Raw genomic sequence first — 20,005 nt, forward strand, 5'->3', positions numbered from 1 at the left:
GTGGTGGCGCAGTGGTTGAGAGTCCGCCTGCCGATGCAGGGGACGCGGGTTTGTGCCCCGGTCCGGGAAGATCCCACATGCCATGGAGCGGCTGGGCCAGTGAGCCATGGCCGCTGAGCCTGCGCGTCCGGAGCCTGTGCTCCGCAAGGGGAGAGGCCACAACAGTGAGAGGCCCGCGTATGGCAAAAAAATAAATAAAAAAATAAAAATTAAAAGTACAGACAAGCAGAGTCCTTATTAACTGTGGGCCATCATGCTCTCCTTCTCACTCCTTAAAAGAGCTACAGAGCTGAGAGGGCCTAGGCCTGAAAGGCTATAAGCTGCTTGTTTACAGATGAGGAAATGGATGTAATGTGGGTTGGCAACACGTCTGAGACCACAAGGCTAGTTTACAGCAAAGCTAGGATGGTAACCCCCTTTTATTAGTTTGCTAGTATTGAATATTGGAAGTAAATGTCATAGGTTATTTACCACATGAACCTAATTACGTCAGTGAATTTCTTCTATAGCTCTGATCTGAGCATGTGCTTTTTTTTTTTTTTTAACCCCTTTAAAAACATTTACACACTATCTATTAAGACTTTGTAAGGATAAGACAGGTATATTTAACCAGGGGGCCCAAATCACTCATTGAAACATAGCAAAAAAGAGCCGAGGTTCTGGAGGGACCTGAGAGCACAGTTCAGATTTCCCACACTGTAACTCTCCATACGACAGGGCCTGTAGGACGTACCACTCCATGTAGGAAGCAGATAAGTCACGGACATTCAGTACTCTGGGAATGAAGGCTTCGTGGGCCAAGGATCTTTTGGATTTAACCATTGCAACAATTCTTCATCTGGGTTGACTTTTTGGAACTGGTCCCACTCAGATTGGTAATGGATTTGCTGTCATGCTCATCAGTTCTTTTTTTCACTTCCCTGGAGGGAGAGAGAGAGACACAGAGAGAAAGGAGATTACTGAGGTATAAAACTGAACCATAAACAACTCTCTGGAAATAAAAGAGCACTGCTGAGCACTTGCTGTGTGCCATCCAGACAGTGTTCTAAGTGCTTTGTAGGTGTTGACCTATTTAATCCTCACAACAACTATATGATTTTGTTGTGCCCCATTTTATGTGAGGAAAAAAAGGCAAAAAAAAGTTAAGAAATTTCCCTTAGGTTACACAGCTGGAGAAGTGGCCACACAGGTGGGCTCCAGTGCTCACATTCTCAGTACCAGGCCACACACTCATGCATGCGCGCGCACACACACACACACACACACGCCCAGGTGCCTATACACATGTGCACACACTCACATGCACACACACAGACTATTCTTGCTCTCTCCTGTGGTTTTGCATGGCTTATAGTCTGCACACGCACAGGTCACTCCTTAGGACTCTGGAACCTGGCTCCCACCCCCAGCTAAGGCTTAACATTAACATTGACTTTATAACCATTCTGTAATTATACAAGATCGTGGAGATAACAACAGATGGTTAAAATCCAGAAAAAATGTCTTCCTTTTGCCTCTTCCTAAATTTCTTTTAGAAATAACTGCTAGAGGCAACACTGGACCAAAGATCTCCATGATCTTATGAAAGCCCCCTAGGGAAGTCTCCTATCCCTGGGGATGCTTGTGAAATACACACATCCTGAAGTCCCACCTTAGACAAGCTGAATGGCAAACTCTGTGAGTAAGGAGAGTGTGACAGCTTGTCCCCAAGACAACCCCCAAGAGTTCTGCCTCCGCTGTCAGTGTCTGGTGCCCCCCATTAAGTGGTGAAGCTTGTGTCACTCCCCCATGGTCAGCACCGGCTCTGTGACTGCTCAGACCAATAGAATGGCGAGGAAATGGTGTGCTAAAACTACCAAGCCAGGCATTAATAAGGCCTGACCATTTTGAGCTGCCATTTACGAAGCCCAGTGTTCCTCACTGGAGAGAGGGCAGCAGAGAGGTCCAGGGGACTGAGATGCCACAGGGAGGAGCCCCCTGGCCGCAGACATCAGACCGAGCCACAGCAGTGTCCACGACCGCAAATGCATGAGACGCCCGAGGGAGAGCAGTCACGGACCCTCCAGTGAGATCCAGTCACTTCTGGTAATTTCAAAAAATAAAAAGTGGTCTTGTTCTAGGCGACTACATTTTGGGTGGCTTGTTACAAAGCAGTAGATCCTGGGAATTGGCATATTCCCAGCACAGCAACGCTGTTCAATAGAAATAGAATGTAATTCACGTATGTAATTTAAAATTCTTTAGCAGCCACAGTAAAAAATGTAAAGAGAAATAGGTGAAATTAATTTTATTAACATATATTATTTAACTCAGTACTACAAAAATATCATTTTAGCATGCTACCAATAAAAATATTAATGAGCTATTTTACAATTTTTTTAAACATCTTTATTGGAGTATAATTGCTTTACAATGGTGTGTTAGTTTCTGCTTTACAACAAAATGAATCAGTTATATATATACATATGTTCCCATATCTCTTCCCTCTTGCGTCTCCCTCCCTCCCATCCTCCCTATCCCACCCCTCCAGGTGGTCACAAAGCACCGAGCTGATCCCCCTGTGCTATGCGGCTGCTTCCCACTAGCGATCTACCTTACGTTTGGTAGTGTATATATGTCCATGCCTCTCTCTCGCTTTGTCACAGCTTACCCTTCCCCCTCCCCACATCCTCAAGTCCATTCTCTAGTAGGTCTGTGTCTTTATTCCTATCTTACCCCTAGGTTCTTCATGACATTTTTTTTCTTAAATTCCATATATATGTGTTAGCATACGGTATTTGTCTCTCTCTTTGTGACTTACTTCACTCTGTATGACAGACTCTAGGTCTATCCACCTCATTACAAATAGCTCAATTTCGTTTCTTTGTATGGCTGAGTAATATTCCATTGTATATATGTGCCACATCTTCTTTATCCATTCATCCAATGATGGGCACTTAGGTTGTTTCCATCTCCGGGCTATTGTAAATAGAGCTGCAATGAACATTTTGGTACATGACTCTTTTTGAATTATGATTTTCTCAGGGTATAGGCCCAGTAGTGGGATTGCTGGGTCATATGGTAGTTCTATTTGTAGTTTTTTAAGGAACCTCCATACTGTTCTCCACAGTGGCTGTACCAATTCACATTCCCACCAACAGTGCAAGAGGGTTCCCTTTTCTCCACATCCTCTCCAGCATTTATTGTTTCTAGATTTTTTGATGATGGCCACTCTGACTGGTGTGAGATGATATCTCATTGTAGTTTTGATTTGCGTTTCTCTAATGATTAGTGATGTTGAGCATTCTTTCATGTGTTTGTTGGCAGTCTGTATATCTTCTTTGGAGAAATGTCTATTTAGGTCTTCTGCCCATTTTTGGATTGGATTGTTTGTTTTTTTGTTATTAAGCTGCATGAGCTGCTTATAAATTTTGGAGATTAATCCTTTGTCAGTTGCTTCATTTGCAAATATTTTCTCCCATTCTGAGGGTTGTCTTTTGGTCTTGTTTATGGCTTCCTTTGCTGTGCAAAAGCTTTGAAGTTTCATTAAGTCAAATAAAAAAAATTTGTTTATTTTTGTTTTTATTTCCATTTCTCTAGGAGGTGGGTCAAAAAGGATCTTGCTGTGATTTATGTCACAGAGTGTCCTGCCTATGTTTTCCTCTAAGAGTTTGATAGTTTCTGGCCTTACATTTAGGTCTTTAATCCATTTTGAGCTTATTTTTGTGTATGGTGTTAGGGAGTGATCTAATCTCATACTTTTAGATGTACCTGTCCAGTTTTCCCAGCACCACTTATTGAAGAGGCTGTCCTTTCTCCACTGTACATTCCTGCCTCCTTTATCAAAGATAAGGTGACCATATGTGCATGGGTTTATCTCTGGGCTTTCTATCCTGTTCCATTGATCTATATTTCTGTTTTTGTGCCAGTACCATACTGTCTTGATTACTGTAACTTTGTAGTATAGTCTGAATACAATTTTTATACTGTCTTCAAAACCCAGTATTTATTTAATACATCCAGCACATCTCAGCTTGGATTAGCCACACTTCAGGTGGCTAGTGGCTACTAAACTGGTCAGCACAGCCCCAAAAGGAGCTGATATGTGCTAACCTTTGAAAACCACTGCACTGTGAGTAGGAAACAAAAGGGTAACTGGTTCTTGCTGGAGACTAGTTAATAAATGCTATGTTACATGTTTTCACATAGTCCTTATTTAATACACACAACACACACACATGCTGACAGGTAACAGGTGAGCATCAATGTCTTCCCTTCACAGATAAGAAATAAAGACTCAGGAAAAGAAGGAGGATACACAGTTCAACCCCATAACACCCTGTAAGACTTGGTTCAGACTTCTGACCTCCAGAACTATTATTTTTATTGCTTAAAGCACTAGGCTAGTAGGAATCTGTTACAATGACAATATAAAACTAATACAAACTCCCAAATGCAAAATCTTGACCATTTGGTCATTCAACAAATGTCCGATTTATGCCAAACTCTGGGCTCCTCAACCAGTGAGCTTTTTTTTTAATTGTAAATTTTTTTTTTTTTTTTTTAAATTTGGCTGTGCCGGGTCTTAGTTGTGGCACACGGGATCTTCCTTGTGGCATAGGGGATCTTTAGTTGCAGCATGCGGGATGTTTTTAGTTGCAGCATGCAGGATCTTTAGTTGTGGCATGCGGGATCTAGTTCCCTGATCAGGGATCGAACCTGGGCCCCCGGAATTGGGAGTATGGAGTATTAACCACTGGACTACCAGGGAAGTCCCTCTCAACTAGTGAGCTTTGAGAGAAAGCCAGATGTCTTCTAAATAAATCATTACCAGGTCCCCGAGAGCCGCTAACACACAAGCACAGTGGAGCCGACCTCTTGGTGGGATAGGAATTCACTGTCATTTAATGAGGAAGAGAGATTCCAGGTGCAGGGAATAGCATGTATAGAGGCAAAGAGGCATAAAAGAACTTGGCTATGACCGGAAGCATAGTTTGCTGTGTCTATAGATTATCATTCATTTGGGAAGCAAGATAAGAGATGCAAATAGAAAGGTAGGTGAACTGGGCTCTGGGGGACCATTAGCCACTTGCTAAGGAGGCTGGACTCTATGCTGTAGGTAGGGCACCAATGTGGGGTGCAAGCAAGAAGGTCTTAATTGGATTTTTATTTACAGAGATTACCCTGATTACAGGGTGGAAGATGAACTGATGCTGGAGAAACTCTGAGGCAGAAACTTAGGTCCCTCCTGCACTAAACGGGGTAGGAAATTTTGAAGCCTGAAGCAGAACAGGGTGGGGGCGGGGAGGGATTGAAGGAAGATTGCAGAGAGGTCACTGAATCAATAGGGCCCCAGAACCCACTAGAGGCAGATGATGAAGAAAGAGGAAGGAGTCAAGACTGACTCTAGGTTACTCTTTTTCAATTATAATGTTAGTAGTTTCCTGAGAACCAGAGTATAGAATAAGGAACAATTTTAAAGAAAAATGAACACATTAGGGTTTAGATATGTTGGATCAGTCATGCCTATGGAATTTTCATTTGTTGGTGGGTGGGAATATAGTTGTGGAATTTTAAAAAAAGATGGGAGTTAAAAATACAGAAATTAGAAGTCACCTTCTAGACACAGTTCTAGAAACCATGGTGGTGGAAGACATTAGGTAGAGAGAGAAAGAGGAAGAGGAAGAGAGTGCAGAATAGAATCCTGAGATTACCAACATTTAAAAGGCAAGCCAGAGATTCAGAGTAGTGAAGAGTCCCAATTTTGCCATTTAGTACTGTGTCACTTTGAGCAAGCTGATGAAGCATTCTAATTTTCAATTTTCTTATCTGTACAATGGGTTTAGTAAACATAGCATCTTCACAAGACAACTCACATCTCTCCCTTCTGGAAAGTCTAAAAGGCCTCTGTAAATTACATATCATATGGCTGCCTGGTCATGTATTTTGTTTTCTTTTTTTTCTCTAATGTTAAATTGCACAGCCTATCTTACATAACCTGATATCTCTACAGGGCTTTCATACTGAGCAGAAATGATAATAATGCAGACATTACTGAACATTGAAAGCAAATATTAAGGGAGAAAAAATAGGTACCCATATTGTTCCCCTGGCCTTTAGTTTCTTTAATCTACCAAAGATGCAAGCATCTCCCACTTTAAGGAAATCAGGAAGATATAATTCCAAACATCTAAAACAGATTTAAGGCTGGGAAAATTAAATTACCTCACCCCAAACTGCCATGTACTTAACAACTGCATTTTAAATGACTCAATCTTATGGACAGATTTATCCCCAATGGGCTCAGCAATGGCGCTGAACTGATACATCAGCCCGAGCTTTTCGTGTTTTTCTCAAATTTTAGGCCATTGACAAGTTTAATGCCTGTTGTACTTGAATCTATTGAAAAATGTTTAAAGCCTGTGGCTCTAGTGATGGCAGATTTACTTACCAGTGGACAATGGTTGGAATGAATGTCTATCAGCCCTACAGGGAAACTGCATTTCTAGGAGAAACTTTTCCTGGGATAGACAGGGTTTTCCAAGAAAAAGCAGAGGAGTTCAGGTTGTTAACCAAACATTTATGGCCTTCCTTCAAAAACAAATACTGTTTCAGACAGTGCAAACCCATAAACTGTTCTAGTTCAAGTTTTATGACATAACATGGTTTGAAGGGGAGTTACTATTATACATAACATTCTGAAAGCTGTAAAACTTTTTAAAGTGGTAATTTCACTTGCGGAAACGATACCATTTTTATTTAAGACTTGGGTATTTTGACAAGCAATCTGATGACGCAGTATAAAGCAAATTAAAGTCTTTACATGTTTGGTTTATTTATAATTTTCCTGTTTAACACATTGTTAACATAACAAACCTAGAGGCCTCAAACCAGCCCATAATGCAATAGCAACAATTTAAAAAGCTCCTTGACAAGTGATTCACAAGAAGTGACCTTGTTATCAGAATGCTCCTGCACACAGGTTTTTTTTTTTTTTTTGCGGTACGCAGGCCTCTCACTGCTGTGGCCTCTCCCATTGCAGAGCACAGGCTCCGGACGCACAGGCTCAGCGGCCGTGGCTCACGGGCCCAGCCGCTCCGCGGCATGTGGGATCTTCCCGGACCGGGGCACAAACCCGTGTCCCCTGCATCGGCAGGCGTACTCTCCACCACTGCGCCACCAGGGAAGCCCCACACAGGTGTTTTAAGTAAAGAAGCTACACTGTAAACAGGGAGGCTGCTGGGCTGACCCAACATGCCAGCTGGAGCACCAGGGGAAAAGGCTGTCGTCGGCTCTCCTATCTTTATGATATAATAAAGAGGATCGATTCTGCACTCTGGGTGTGACCGGGGCAATTTGGAGTCATTTAACTGTAATATGACCCCACAAGACAATTCCGCGTTAAATAGTGATTATGTTATTCAGTAGAGTCCAAGCTATTATTATATATGGAATCATAGACTGTCAGAACTAGAAGGGGCCTTAGGGATCATTTTCTTTAGCCCCTTCCCTCATTGTACAGATTAGAGATGCCTAAAGGAAGACAGGGACTTAGTCAAGACTCCACAGCTGTTCGGGGTAGATTTAAGGTTGGACTTTGAGCTTCCTGACACTACAGTCCTCCAATGTGCTGGGCAGAAGCCAGCAGCCATGCGGAGGACCTGGCCTGCAGCATCCTTTCCTGCTCAGCCCAGGCAGCAATTCAGCACTCCCTGCCTGAAGCTAAGGTAGCACGGAGCCCCTTACTGTACTAAAGTTAAGATTCTTATAAAATCAGAATCTCACAAATGATCTCACAAATCTCTACTTGCCTAAAATTATGTTTTTGCTTTGTCAGCAATTAAGGATCATTGGCTGGATTTTGTTAATGCACATTTTTATATTTTTTCTTTCTTTTTTGGGGGCGTATTGAATCCCTTTAGATCAGCAAAGAATCATTTTTTCATCTGTGGCAGAAAACTAGGCAGAAGAAGTAAATCCAGCAGAAAACATTGTTATTTCCTAAGAATACTGCAAGGATTAAAATACAGTTAAAACCAAGTTCCTCAATGATGCAATTTTCATTCTAATCCACATCCCAAAATGTTATATATTATTAACACCATTGCCTTAGCTTAATAATTACCTGGGTTAAATAATGTAAACAAAGTGCTTCCAACTGGCATGATATACAGTTTGTTTTGTTGAGTTCTTTTTCCTTTACCTTGGAAAATGTCATAATATAATAGATAGTTATATTCATAATAGTCTCCTGTGTTTAAAGTCTGGTTCCTAGAAGTGATTCACACACGTCAGCTATTAGCTTTGTGGGCACATTTTGAAGAAATGTCAGTGACACCTCAGATGCACCTGCTTTGTTTGGCAGTAGAGGTATTTTGCCAATGTTCACAGTGAACAAGCAGCATACCAGTTTTTTATAAAAACTATGTTTCTCCAGCCACTACTGAAAGACAAGAGTGTTTTCCCATGTAGATTCACATTATGGTCAAGAAATTTGACACATACAACAGCTAAGTGAAAATTCAATCCTACATCCAGTTTTCCAAATATAAGGCAAAACTTTACCGAGTAAGGTGGAGAACAGCTTCCACTATATTCGAACCATCTTTGGCGCTTGTTTCACAAAATAATGCCCCATAGGTCTGTAAAAAACATATATATACCATTAAATGAAGGCTTTGATTAGGTTTCCTGGAATGTTCGCTTTTAAAACCAATAAAATAAAATAAAAATATTGCCCTGTTGAGTATGCTAAAACTAATAGTTAAGAAATTGGATTGAGTTTCAAGACTTTAAAAAAAAAAAACAGGTTTGAGCCTACTTATTCCAGGAACAGTTCCTAGTCAGAGATTTTTATTTTGCATCCAAAAAAAAAAAATCCCACAATACAAAATTTCATGGTTTAAGGCTCTTATATCTAAGTGTCACACATACTACCAAATGTTCTCTATCAAATAATTTGAGAGAGAGAAAAATGATAGCTTAAGGTAACCACTTAGGAATTAAATGTCCATCAAAAATATGTCTCCTTTTGGCTGGCAGCTAACACACATCCCACCCCCCCTTCAATCTATCATCTTTTCCTATCAAGATTCAGCAGCCTCTGTGTTGCTAAAACCAATGGACATTTTCTAGTCTATTACTTAACCTCCCAGTGGTTATACATACAATCACTGATCATATCACTCTCCTGCTTCAGACCTTTCGATGCTTCCCATCCCTCTCAAGCAATGTTGGAATGCTTACCTGGCCGACAAGGCCTAGCTTGTACGTGGCCCCAGCCAACCTCCCAGTTTTACCTGCCACCACTCTCCCTCACTCACAGTGCTCATGTTACCCTGGCCGTCCCTCTATTTCCCCAACACTCCAAATTTCCTCCCACCTCAGGACCTTTTCACCTGCTGTTACCACTACCTAGGTTATCCTGTATCCCTAGTAACTCTTTCCCCAGGCTGACTTTTACCTACCTTCTAGATTTTTAGGTAATCCTCCCTTGAAGTTAAGATTAAGTGTTTTCTAACTCTGAAAAGTTGGTATTAGGTCTTCCTACTGTAAAACCTCTTGAGGCATGTATTTTTCCAGCATAGCACTTGCCGCAGATGTAAATGATGAGGTTATTTTTGGGTGTCTTTGTCTAACAGCTGGAGACAGTTTCCTTTAGGAAAGGAGAATTATGTGCGCTGTGGGGCTGGGTGTGGGCAACACAGTCCTGTGTGGGATACGGGCAAGATGTGATGGGTGCTCTGGAGCAGGGAGAGAAGGAAGAACCAAACAATGGGGAAAGACTACCGTGAAACCTTTACCCATGAGCCCCCAAATCCATAGAAAATCTAAAAAATACCCCAAATGAATGTATTTCTAGTAGAAATGGGTAGTGCTGCTGCTGAATTTCATAGCCAGGATGTTATAGGGTGAAATAGAGATGGCCTTTGAGGATGCAGGAGGGTGGAGGACATGAGGTGCATAATAAATAAGCAAACCTTGGGAAATCTGAGAAACTGGGGGGAGGGAATAAAATTGGCATGTGGCCAGGAATTATGAGCTCTCTAGGGGAATATGTGGATTTCGTGGGTTTAACATCTGTCTTCCCCAGACAGTAAACTACGTGAGGACAAGGACGGTTTCCTTTGTTCTCTACCCTTTGCTCGGCTCACAATGAAGTGCTTTTTCACATGGTGGATACAATTAAATATGTGTTGAATGGATCTCTTCTATATTTCACTGCCTAGTTTTGATGTTTATCATATTTGGCTCACAGTTCTAAAATTTAAAACAAGAAACAATTCCAACTTAGAATAGTGGAATGGAAACTTCTTTTTAAAGTTCACATGTATATGTTATAGAGCAGTCCTTTCAAGCTGATGACAGACAACAATGATAGCGATGTCAGATCGGACTGTTATGATAAGAACTTCACATTTGACCTAAGGAGCATCTGGTTCCTTATTTGGGTAAGACAAGTCATAAGAGGGCCACATAGCATTCTGACCCAATGATAATAATGAGAGAATAAACACTACCCACAGTAATAGTCTGGACAGAAATGAGGTCCATCCTTTGTACAAATGCATAGCCAAAAATAATTTTATACTATTCCAACTGACTACAAATCGTAGAGGAAAGAATGAGTCTTCCAATTCTCTTCACCCCTTTACCCAGATGACACACTGCACCATCTGCTGCCCCTTGGCACAGTGACCCTCTGGAACCAAACCCATCTTTTCAAAACAGGACACCCATTCTTCTTCCTCTACCTAGGTTCCAGGACTAGAGAAGGATTCCAGGAACTGGGGAAGAGTGAGGAGGAAGACACAATAATTTTGCATCCTCTTTCTCACTGGTACTCAGTGGGGGAAAATGATCATGTGATTGTTTTACCTCCACAAGGGATTAACTCTTGGAATAATTATTTACATTCATGGGACGGAGAGGGGCCACTGGGAGTTCTGCCTGTATAGGGACAGAAGACTTATCAAACAGAGTGGAGTTTGTCAAACAGCCTCTTCAGCAAATGTAGACAGAAGTGAAAGGTCCCTCCCAATTTGGACCCACTCTTACTCTTACCATGGCCAGTTTTTCTCCAAAGTACCCTGGGACACATTTTTGTCCTTCCGTTTCAGCAGCATCACGAAGATCAGCCTTGTTTCCTACCAACATGATAGGAATGCTGTTATGGGCTGCATCCTACCATGAAGAAAAGAAAGAAATTGTGCATACATGAAACATTGGGCAAGTTATGAGGTTGATGATGACAACAGCTACCCTTTCTGAATGCCCCTTATATGCCACATGATGTACAGACAATATCTTTAAACCTCAAAATATCTCTAAAAGGAGCCAAACCTTCTCCCATTTCCAGATCAGAACACTGAAATTCAGAGAGGTTAAATAAGATGTTGTAAGGGCCAGGGGTGGTCCAAACTGACTCCATCACCCTTGCCACTATACAAACTAATACCAAACTCAAGAGGCGCGACCCCAGAATTACATTTGGCTGTAGTGCCCACATAATTTTCTATAATTTTCACTCAAACAGTGGTGATTACAAGTCAACTTCATTATCGCAGGTACAAAACACACAAATATTCCCTCAGCTGTAATGGGACAAAAATGGAGTCTCAGAGTTCCACACTTGCTGCTATCTGGCTTACAACAAAAGCAAAATCAGAAGGCCCTAAATGTCAGCACTTTTCTTGTGAAGAGCCAAGGAGCAGTCATTCAAACTAACAGATTCTCAGGATAATGCTCCCCAAATCAGCATATGCATACTGTTGCACTGTCTGTCCCGGCATTCATAGAGGAGCTGGCTGGCAGAATGTAAGATGTGAGAGGCAGAGTTAAGTTTGAGACTCTGTCCCTCCCACCACCTGGCCACTCGCCGGCTGCATGAAATCAGGCAGTCTCTTCCTGTTTCTGCCTCCATTTCCCTATCTGTAAAACGAAGGGGGCAGTAAGGACACATCCCCCTGAGCAGGCTATGAGAATAGAAGACAACCTGACTAGAAAAACAGGTTTATAGCTCCTAAACAAGCGAAGCAGCAGCCCTCACTGAGAAATGACTCTTCGTGGTGCCTAAAAACATCCAGGCGCTCATCCACTTTGGTACCACACCTGATACAGCATCAAGAAATGAGCCTCAAAAACAATGAAATTATGCCACTTCACTGCCTTTTGGACTCGTTTCTGATGTCATTATTGTATTGTGGTTCCTCTGTACACAATGAGTGATTTTCCTCTTGCTTTCAACATTTTCTCTTTGTTTTGACTTTTAGCAATTCAACCATGATGTGTCTAGGTATGGATTCTTTTTTTTTTTTAACATCTTTATTGGAGTATAATTGCTTTACAATGTTGTGTTAGTTTCTGCTGTATAACAAAGTCAGCAAATAATTATAGAGTCAGAAAAACCATCCTTTAAAAATGAAGACAGGGCTTCCCTGGTGGCGCAGTGGTTGAGAGTCCGCCTGCCGATGCAGGGGACACGGTCCGGTCCGGGAAGATCCCACGTGCCGCGGAGTGGCTGGGCCCGTGAGCCATGGCTGCTGAGCCTGGGCGTCCGGAGCCTGTGCTCCGCAGCAGGAGAGGCCACAGCAGTGAGAGGCCTGCTTACCGCAAAAAAAAAAAAAAAAAAAAAGAAAACTCAGGAGTTCCCCGCCCCCCTTCCCCACCCCAGAAGCTCACTTTAGTAGTGTCCTTAGCTCTGTGGGAACTTGCCCAGCTACTGAGGAGGAGACCAGTACTGCCAAGTGCCATTGGGAACCCCACTTCTCACATCCACTTCTTCCTGAGAGCCTGGATCAGTGGCTTGTAATTGAGTTCGTTTTGACAAAGAAGAGAAACAGCATTTCCCGAGACAGCCTGTAGCTCTCCTATGTAATTTTTTGGTTCTCTGTTTTGAATTCTTACCTCAATCATATCTACCCATTCTCGTACATTAAGAAAGCTTTTCTCACACGTAACGTCATACAGCAGCAAAACACCATCTGCTCTTCTGAAATAAGACTTGGCAATACTTCTGAATCTGGAAAAGAGAATAGCACGTAATTGTTCTAATCAGTCAGTCAGTTTGGTGCTGCCTCATTCTTCATCGTCTTTATGCTCACTTTTTTCCCTCACCTTTTAAAACAAGCCCCAATTGAGGAGAATCTAATGGCAACCTATTACTGTGAAATAGTCATCCCCGAGGCCTAGAATGACCTGGTGAAAGGTAACAGAATAAGAATCTGGGCTAGTGATTTAGAAAAGCCAATCATTTTCTCCACCAAATAATCCCAAGAAAGTCTACATACCCCAGAGCATAGCCAGGACAAGGTTGAGATCGTAATTTCTAAAAATTTCAGCCTCAGCAACACACTACCAGAACCCAGCTGTGGGACACAGAAGGGTGTGTGTGAAGGATGGAAGGAGAGGCACATCAGAGAAAAATTATTTTTTGGCTGGTGGGTAGGGAGTATTGTGGGTGGGTGGTAGAAGAACTAACCATGTGGAACACCACAGGACACACACACAGGGTGTTGGGGGCTCACCAGGGGAAGAGCGCACCTCACCCTATCTGTCCTAAACCAAGTGCAGTATCTTACAGGATCTTAAATAGCTATGTTAACCACACATATCTTTCAAATGCTGCTAGAAAATATGAGCTCCATGTGGGCAGGTGTCTGTGTCCACCTGTTCACCGTTGAATCTGAACACCCTGAATGGTGCCTGGTTACAGAGGTCGGCAGGTACCCCCGTACTTGTTTGGTGCACAATCGATACAGTCTGTTCCCTAAGAGTTAGATATGATTAAAACCTATGCTTGATGCTCTGGCCATCAGCAGTGAAAGAAAGACAGGGTACTGTCTGTGGCCAGATGCGAGTCTGCTATTTATCAATGGTCTGTGTCCCTGCCCTTGAACCGGGGAACTGACAGGTCCTCCTCTCCATCTTCTGTGGTGCCCCAGCTATGCAGCTCCTCACACTGTTGCCACGTTCAGGAATGCCGCCTCACCGAAATTTTCTCCTTAGGATAGGGCATTCTCTTTTTATCAGTGGCTCACCAATTCAAAGGAAGCTTAAAGATCCTCTTCACACGACTGATGGATCAGCGAAGGAGGAAAGGATGTGGAAAAAAACAAGCATTCTTGAAATTCTAACGTGCTCGATCAGAATTATATGAGTACAAAACCCACCAAGTATCCTACAAGGCTTGTCTGTGCAACTCAGCAGAATCCAAAGTATTATGGAAAGCACTTGCCTCTCCTGGCCAGCGGTATCCCAGAGCTGCAGTACTGTTCGCTCTCCGTCTACAATGAGAGTTTTCATTTGAAAATCAACTCCTGAAAAGGAATATAAGAGAACATGGAGAACACGATGTAAATAATTCCATTGGTATTTACTTTCAAGCCCTCTTTAGGATGAGACAAAAGCCAATAAGCCAAAGTTTGGCAAGACGGAGAGGAATGAACCTGGCCTTCAAGGACAGTGACCTTCCATACTAATTATAAGTCAGACCACACAAGTGCGTGCAGATGCTTATTGCAGGTTGGCTGACTTGGGGAAGGATTTAATCTATGGACAAAAGGAAAATCTATGTTTTATGTGTCCACATAATTAGATGGACTCAGTTATATCTGTGTGTGTGCATGCACATAAATGTGCCTATGTATATATACAGGTACATACATGTGTGTATGTATATATGTGTGTGTATATATATATATATATATAAGTACATGTATACGATGTATATATATGCCAGGCTCTCTAGGAACTGAACCAAATATTGTAGGCTTTTTATGAATCAAATTGAAGTGAACCTTCAGCTTTGTTATCTTGAAAGGTGTAACAGAGAACCATAAATTTAGAAAGACATCCATTGTGAAGAAGGTAATCTGTTCTAAGGTTTCTGGTTATCAAAATAAGAACTCTTTAGATAAGGAAGAAAAGTAAATGATAATTTGCATATCTTCTTTCAATTCCTTTTACTGATTACTGTGCAAATTTGGGAAATGAGGACACTATTTTTTCCTTGTTCTGAGAGGTATTACTCATGTATTCCGTTGTGAAGGAGGGGAGGGAACATACACCTGGCTATGATTTTGACCTTAATGCCAAACTGGCTATCGGTAAGCTCACTTTATCAACATCAAATGACACCTGATCAGAAAGGCTTTCCCTGGGCACCCTGTGTAAAAGTGCACCTCTCCCCAATCTCATGTTTTAAAATGTGTTTTTCATCCAGGGATTTAGTCGACTTTGTTTACTGTGTATCCGTAGTGCCTATAACAGTATGCGGCTCACAGCAGGACTCAGGATATGCTTGCTGAATAAATGAATCTGTCATCTCTGGCTCTAAACTTTGGTTGATCTCACTGGGTAAGCAGATACCTCAGTCCTTTGCTAGTCTTCCTCTCCCAAACTTAGGCCTTAGCCAAAACAGAGGGCTATTCTATAGAGAAGGACACGTGTGTGTGCAAGTGCGTGTGCACACACACACACCTCTACCTATATACATATTATACAGAGAGAAAGAGAGAGATCTGTGTGTCTGTATATAATCCCTAACAAAAATAGAAATCAACCTAAAGAAGGTCATTTTCCCATTATCCACTGAAAAAGGAACTGTACCCAGGGTGGCACTTGTGTTTCCTCGAAATTCATTCTTGCAAAGTCTCATGAGCAAACTTGACTTTCCTACTGCAGCGTCCCCAGCCAGCACAATCTTGTAAGCCTTCTGTGAGCTGGAAGAGTTATGGTTATCATCCACCATGTCTGTCTAGGGGAAGGAAGCCACAGTGAGTGACAAAGGTAGTGCCAGCTTTCTTCCTAGTAAGTTACATGGCATGAAGATGAACAGTGTTCATGAATAAAAGTGTCTCTGAAACCGCCTACCTGTGGTGCAAGTGCTGAGATGGGCTTCCTCAAGGAGCTGATGACACTGCCTTCACTAGCAGACTCCTGCGGCTTCCAGTCCAGGATGGAAGCCACGCCTTCTGAGCCATACGTCTCTTCATCCCTGATATCAGGAACCTGTTTTTTTTTTTTTTTTAAAGTCAGCCGTTAAAAACCAAAGTCTTTCATTACACATATACATCATGAAATAAAAAGAAGAAAAATATGCTGCTGAATCAACAGTCAATGCTATTATGGAACAGAGTGGCTGCAAAACGGAATCTGTGAGAGTTTTCCCTAACTTGATAGGGAGAAACATTTTCCCAACTATGTTTCACATGTATAACCTTTAAAACAATGCCCATGACAGATAAAGGTCAAACGGGGTGAGATACGTATTTCTATGGAAGATCAGGCCTAGGAGAGAAATGACTTTGGGGCTTACGTCTGTGTCTGAAGCATCACCCCCAGAGCTCTCCTGTGTGCCGTGTGACCTCTGGAATCCCCTCTGGTGCTTGTACTCCACCTCCGAGTCATACTCATTGAAATCTCTCAGGGTAGACAAGCCGCTGTCGAAGCAGCTCTCAGGCAGGCTGTCAATGTCACAGTTTATCCTCTGCATGGGATCACAGAGGGCCAGAGAGTCACAGTCCTCATCCATGTAGGAAGAGCGGGATGACCTGGTGACAAAGGAGAGGACTGCTGTACCTGAGGGCCGGCGATGCTCAAGATGACACAGCAATGGAATCAGACAGCAACAGAATCAAAAAGACCGATATTCTCATTCTTGCCAAGAGCCTCAGTGTATTCCATGATTAAGCAACAGGGGAAATAAAATGCTCAGAGCAATAGTTCATTCTATGCAACAATCAATTAAGATAAAGACACTTAAATCAAACATTTAATAAAGGAAGCTATTTTTAAAAAATCACCTTTATTTCCTGATACAAAAAGAATCAGAATGCCCAGGATGTAAATGTAATCTCAAGTTGTGTTAAGAAAAATGTACACAGAACATCTGAACCTTTTTATTCTAATGTGGTCAGACCATATTTTGAACAGCATGTCCATTTCTGGATAATACCTCTATTATGACCTGAGCCTTTAAACCCTCCAGTCTGAGAAATGTTTCAGTGCACTCGGCTTAAGTTGTAATGGTTTCTCTCCTCAAATATTTGAAGAGCTGACACAGGAAGACTATATTCTCTCAGGGCCAACTGGTAAACTTTTCTGGGAATCACGTCTGTAATTGACATGGTGAAAAATGCCAGGCAGTCAGAAATGTGTGGCCCTGGAATGGTCTGGCATACAAGATGAATTTTCTGCCACTAAGTGTGGACATGTCTCAAAGACCCCTATGGGAGAGGTTTCATAGGGAGATGCCCCATACAAAGGCTAGAACTCCTGACTTCTGTGGATCTTTCCACTTGGGAAACTCCAGCATTTTATAAATGTTAATTGCCTCATTTACTTTTGCTTTTCCATTTGATTCCCATAAGTATCTAAGTTTATACTGAAATAAAACAAGGGTTACAACTTACTTAGTTCCTACTACACATTGGGCACCATCCTAGCCACTTGGCCTACATGATGTCATCAGAAAGAGGAAATGGGCAGGGTATATAGGTCTCCAGATAGGAGAAATAATAAGAGATGAATGTTCTTAGAAAAGAGAGGGTAATCTTTTTTTTTTTTTTTTTTAGCGGTACACGGGCCTCTCACTGTTGTGGGCTCTCCCGTCGCGGAGCACAGGCTCCAGACGCGCAGGCTCAGCAGCCATGGCTCACGGGCCCAGCCGCTCCGCGGCATGTGGGATCTTCCTGGACCAGGGCACAAACCCGTGTCCCCTGCATCGGCAGGCGGACTCTCAACCACTGCGCCACCAGGGAAGCCCTAACCTATTCATATTTTTGATAAGGAATGAAAGAGAAAAACATCCTGATTGAAAAATCACCTCCATAAAAATATAGATCTAAATAAAAAATATAGGTATAGATCAGACTTTCTCAAACTCAACTTATATACATACCCTTTTAAAAGTAAACTATTATCTGCCTGAAGAATATTTTAATTACAATTAAATATGTAAAAATACAAAACAAGTTATATTTTTGTTAGAGTTCTTAGAAAAAACTCAAAACTAAAACAAATATACAACTTAAAATCCAATAAGGCCACAAAAGCAATAAAATTAAATTTACAAGATGCTTTTAATTAAAAAAATTTTAACTGAAGTATAGTTGATGTACACTATTATATAAATTATAGGTATACAATATAGTGATTCACAATTTTTAAAGGTTATACTCCATTTACAGTTATTAAAAAATATTGGTTATATTCCCCACATTGTACAATATATCCTTGTAGCTTACTTTATACCTAATAGTTTGTACCTCTTACTGCCCTACCCCTATATTGCCCCTTCCTCCCTCCCCACTAGTAACTACTAGTTTGTTCTCTGTATCTGTGAGTCTGCTTCTTTTTTGTTATGTTCACTAGTTTGTTGTATTTTTTAGAGTCCATATATAAGAGATATCATACAGTATTTGTCTTTCTCTGTCTCACTTATTTCATTTAGCATAACGCCCTCCAAGTCCATCCATGTTGCTGCAAATGGCAAAATTTCATTAGTTTTTATGGCTGAGTTGTATTTCATTGTATATATATACTACATCTTCTTTATCCATTCATCTGTTGATGGACACTTAGGTTGCTTCCATATCTTGGCTATTGTAATGCTACTATGAACGCTGGGCTGCATGCATCTTTTAGAATTAGTGTTTTTGTTTTTTTCAGATATATATCCAGAAGTGGAATTGCTGGGTCATATGGTAATTCCATTGTTAGTTTTTTGAGAAAACTTCATACTGTTTTCCACAGTGGCTGCACCAATTTACATTCCCACTAACAGTGTATGAGGATTCCCTTTTTTCCACATCCTCGCCAACATTCGTTATTTGTGTTCTTTTTGATGATATCATCTTTTTGATGATAGCACCTGACAGGTGTGAGGTGATATCTTACTGTGGTTTTGATTGGCATTTCCCTGATGATTAGCGATGTTGAGCATCTTCTCAAGTGCCTGTTGGCCATCAGCAACCTCTTTAGAGAAATGTCTATTCAGTTCTTCTGCCCATTTTTTAATTCGGCTGTTCGTTTTTTTGATGTTTGGTTATGTAAGCTGTTTATATATGTTGAATATTAACCCCTTGTTGGTCATACATTTCCAAATATTTTCTGCCATTCAGTGGGTTGTCTTTTTGATCTGTTGATAATTTCCTTTGCTGTGCAAAAGCTCATAAGTTTAATTAGGTCCCATTTGTTAATTTTTGCTTTTATTTCCTTTGTTTTAGGAGATGGATCCAAAGAATATTCCTATGATTTATATTAAAGAATGTTTTGCCTACATTTTCCTCTACGTGTTTTATGGTATCTGATCTTACACTTAGATTTTTAATCCATTTTGAGTTTATTTTTGCATACATTGTTAGAGAATGTTCTAATTTCATTGTTTTACATGTAGCTGTCTAGTTTTCCCAGGACTGGCTACTGAAGAGACTGTCTTTTCTCCATTGTATATTCTTGCCTCCTTGTAATAGATTTATTGACCATAAGTGTGTGGGTTTACTTCTGGACTCTCTATCCTGTTCCAATGATCTATGTGTCTGTTTTTGTGTCAGCACCACACTATTTTGATGACTGTAGCTTTGTAACATAGTCTGAAGTCAGGGAGCATGATTCCTCCAGCTCTGTTCTTCTTTCTCAACATGATTTTGGCTATTCAGGGTCCTTTGTGTTTCCATACAAATGTTAAAATTATTTGTTCTAGAAAAATGCCTTTGGTATTTTGTTAGTGATTACATTGTTAGGGATTGCATTGACTCTGTAGATTGCCTTGGGCAGTATGGTCATTTTAACAATATGATTCTTCCAATCCAAGAACATAGTATATCTTTCCATATGTTTGTGTCATATTCAGTTTCTTTCTTCAGTGTCTTATAGTTTTCCAAGAACAGGTCTTTTACCTTCTTTGGTAGGTTTATTCCTAGGTATTTTATTCTTTTTGATGAGGTGGTAAATGGGACTGTTTCCTTAATTTCTCTTGCTGGTAGTTCACTCTTAGTGTATAAAAATGCAACAGATTTCTGTA

General features: G+C 41.2%; 1 protein-coding gene across 1 annotated transcript in view; it reads right to left on the minus strand.

Annotated features, from left to right (window-relative positions):
- Positions 1-435: 435 nt before the first annotated feature.
- The window catches only part of RASEF (RAS and EF-hand domain containing), a gene marked incomplete at its 5' end in the record, with an annotated part of 70,620 nt that continues 51,050 nt past the window's right edge, over positions 436-20,005 (minus strand). The window contains 8 exons of the mRNA XM_082655817.1: positions 436-920; positions 8,545-8,621; positions 11,044-11,163; positions 12,886-13,000; positions 14,216-14,297; positions 15,589-15,736; positions 15,853-15,990; positions 16,298-16,532. Of these exons, the coding sequence (XP_082511943.1) occupies positions 815-920; positions 8,545-8,621; positions 11,044-11,163; positions 12,886-13,000; positions 14,216-14,297; positions 15,589-15,736; positions 15,853-15,990; positions 16,298-16,532 (1,021 nt within the window). The 3' untranslated portion in view covers positions 436-814. The remainder of the gene's footprint in view (positions 921-8,544; positions 8,622-11,043; positions 11,164-12,885; positions 13,001-14,215; positions 14,298-15,588; positions 15,737-15,852; positions 15,991-16,297; positions 16,533-20,005) is intronic.

The sequence above is a fragment of the Grampus griseus genome, assembly GCF_964374135.1.
Source record: "Grampus griseus genome assembly, chromosome: 6".
Taxonomy (NCBI): domain Eukaryota; kingdom Metazoa; phylum Chordata; class Mammalia; order Artiodactyla; family Delphinidae; genus Grampus; species Grampus griseus.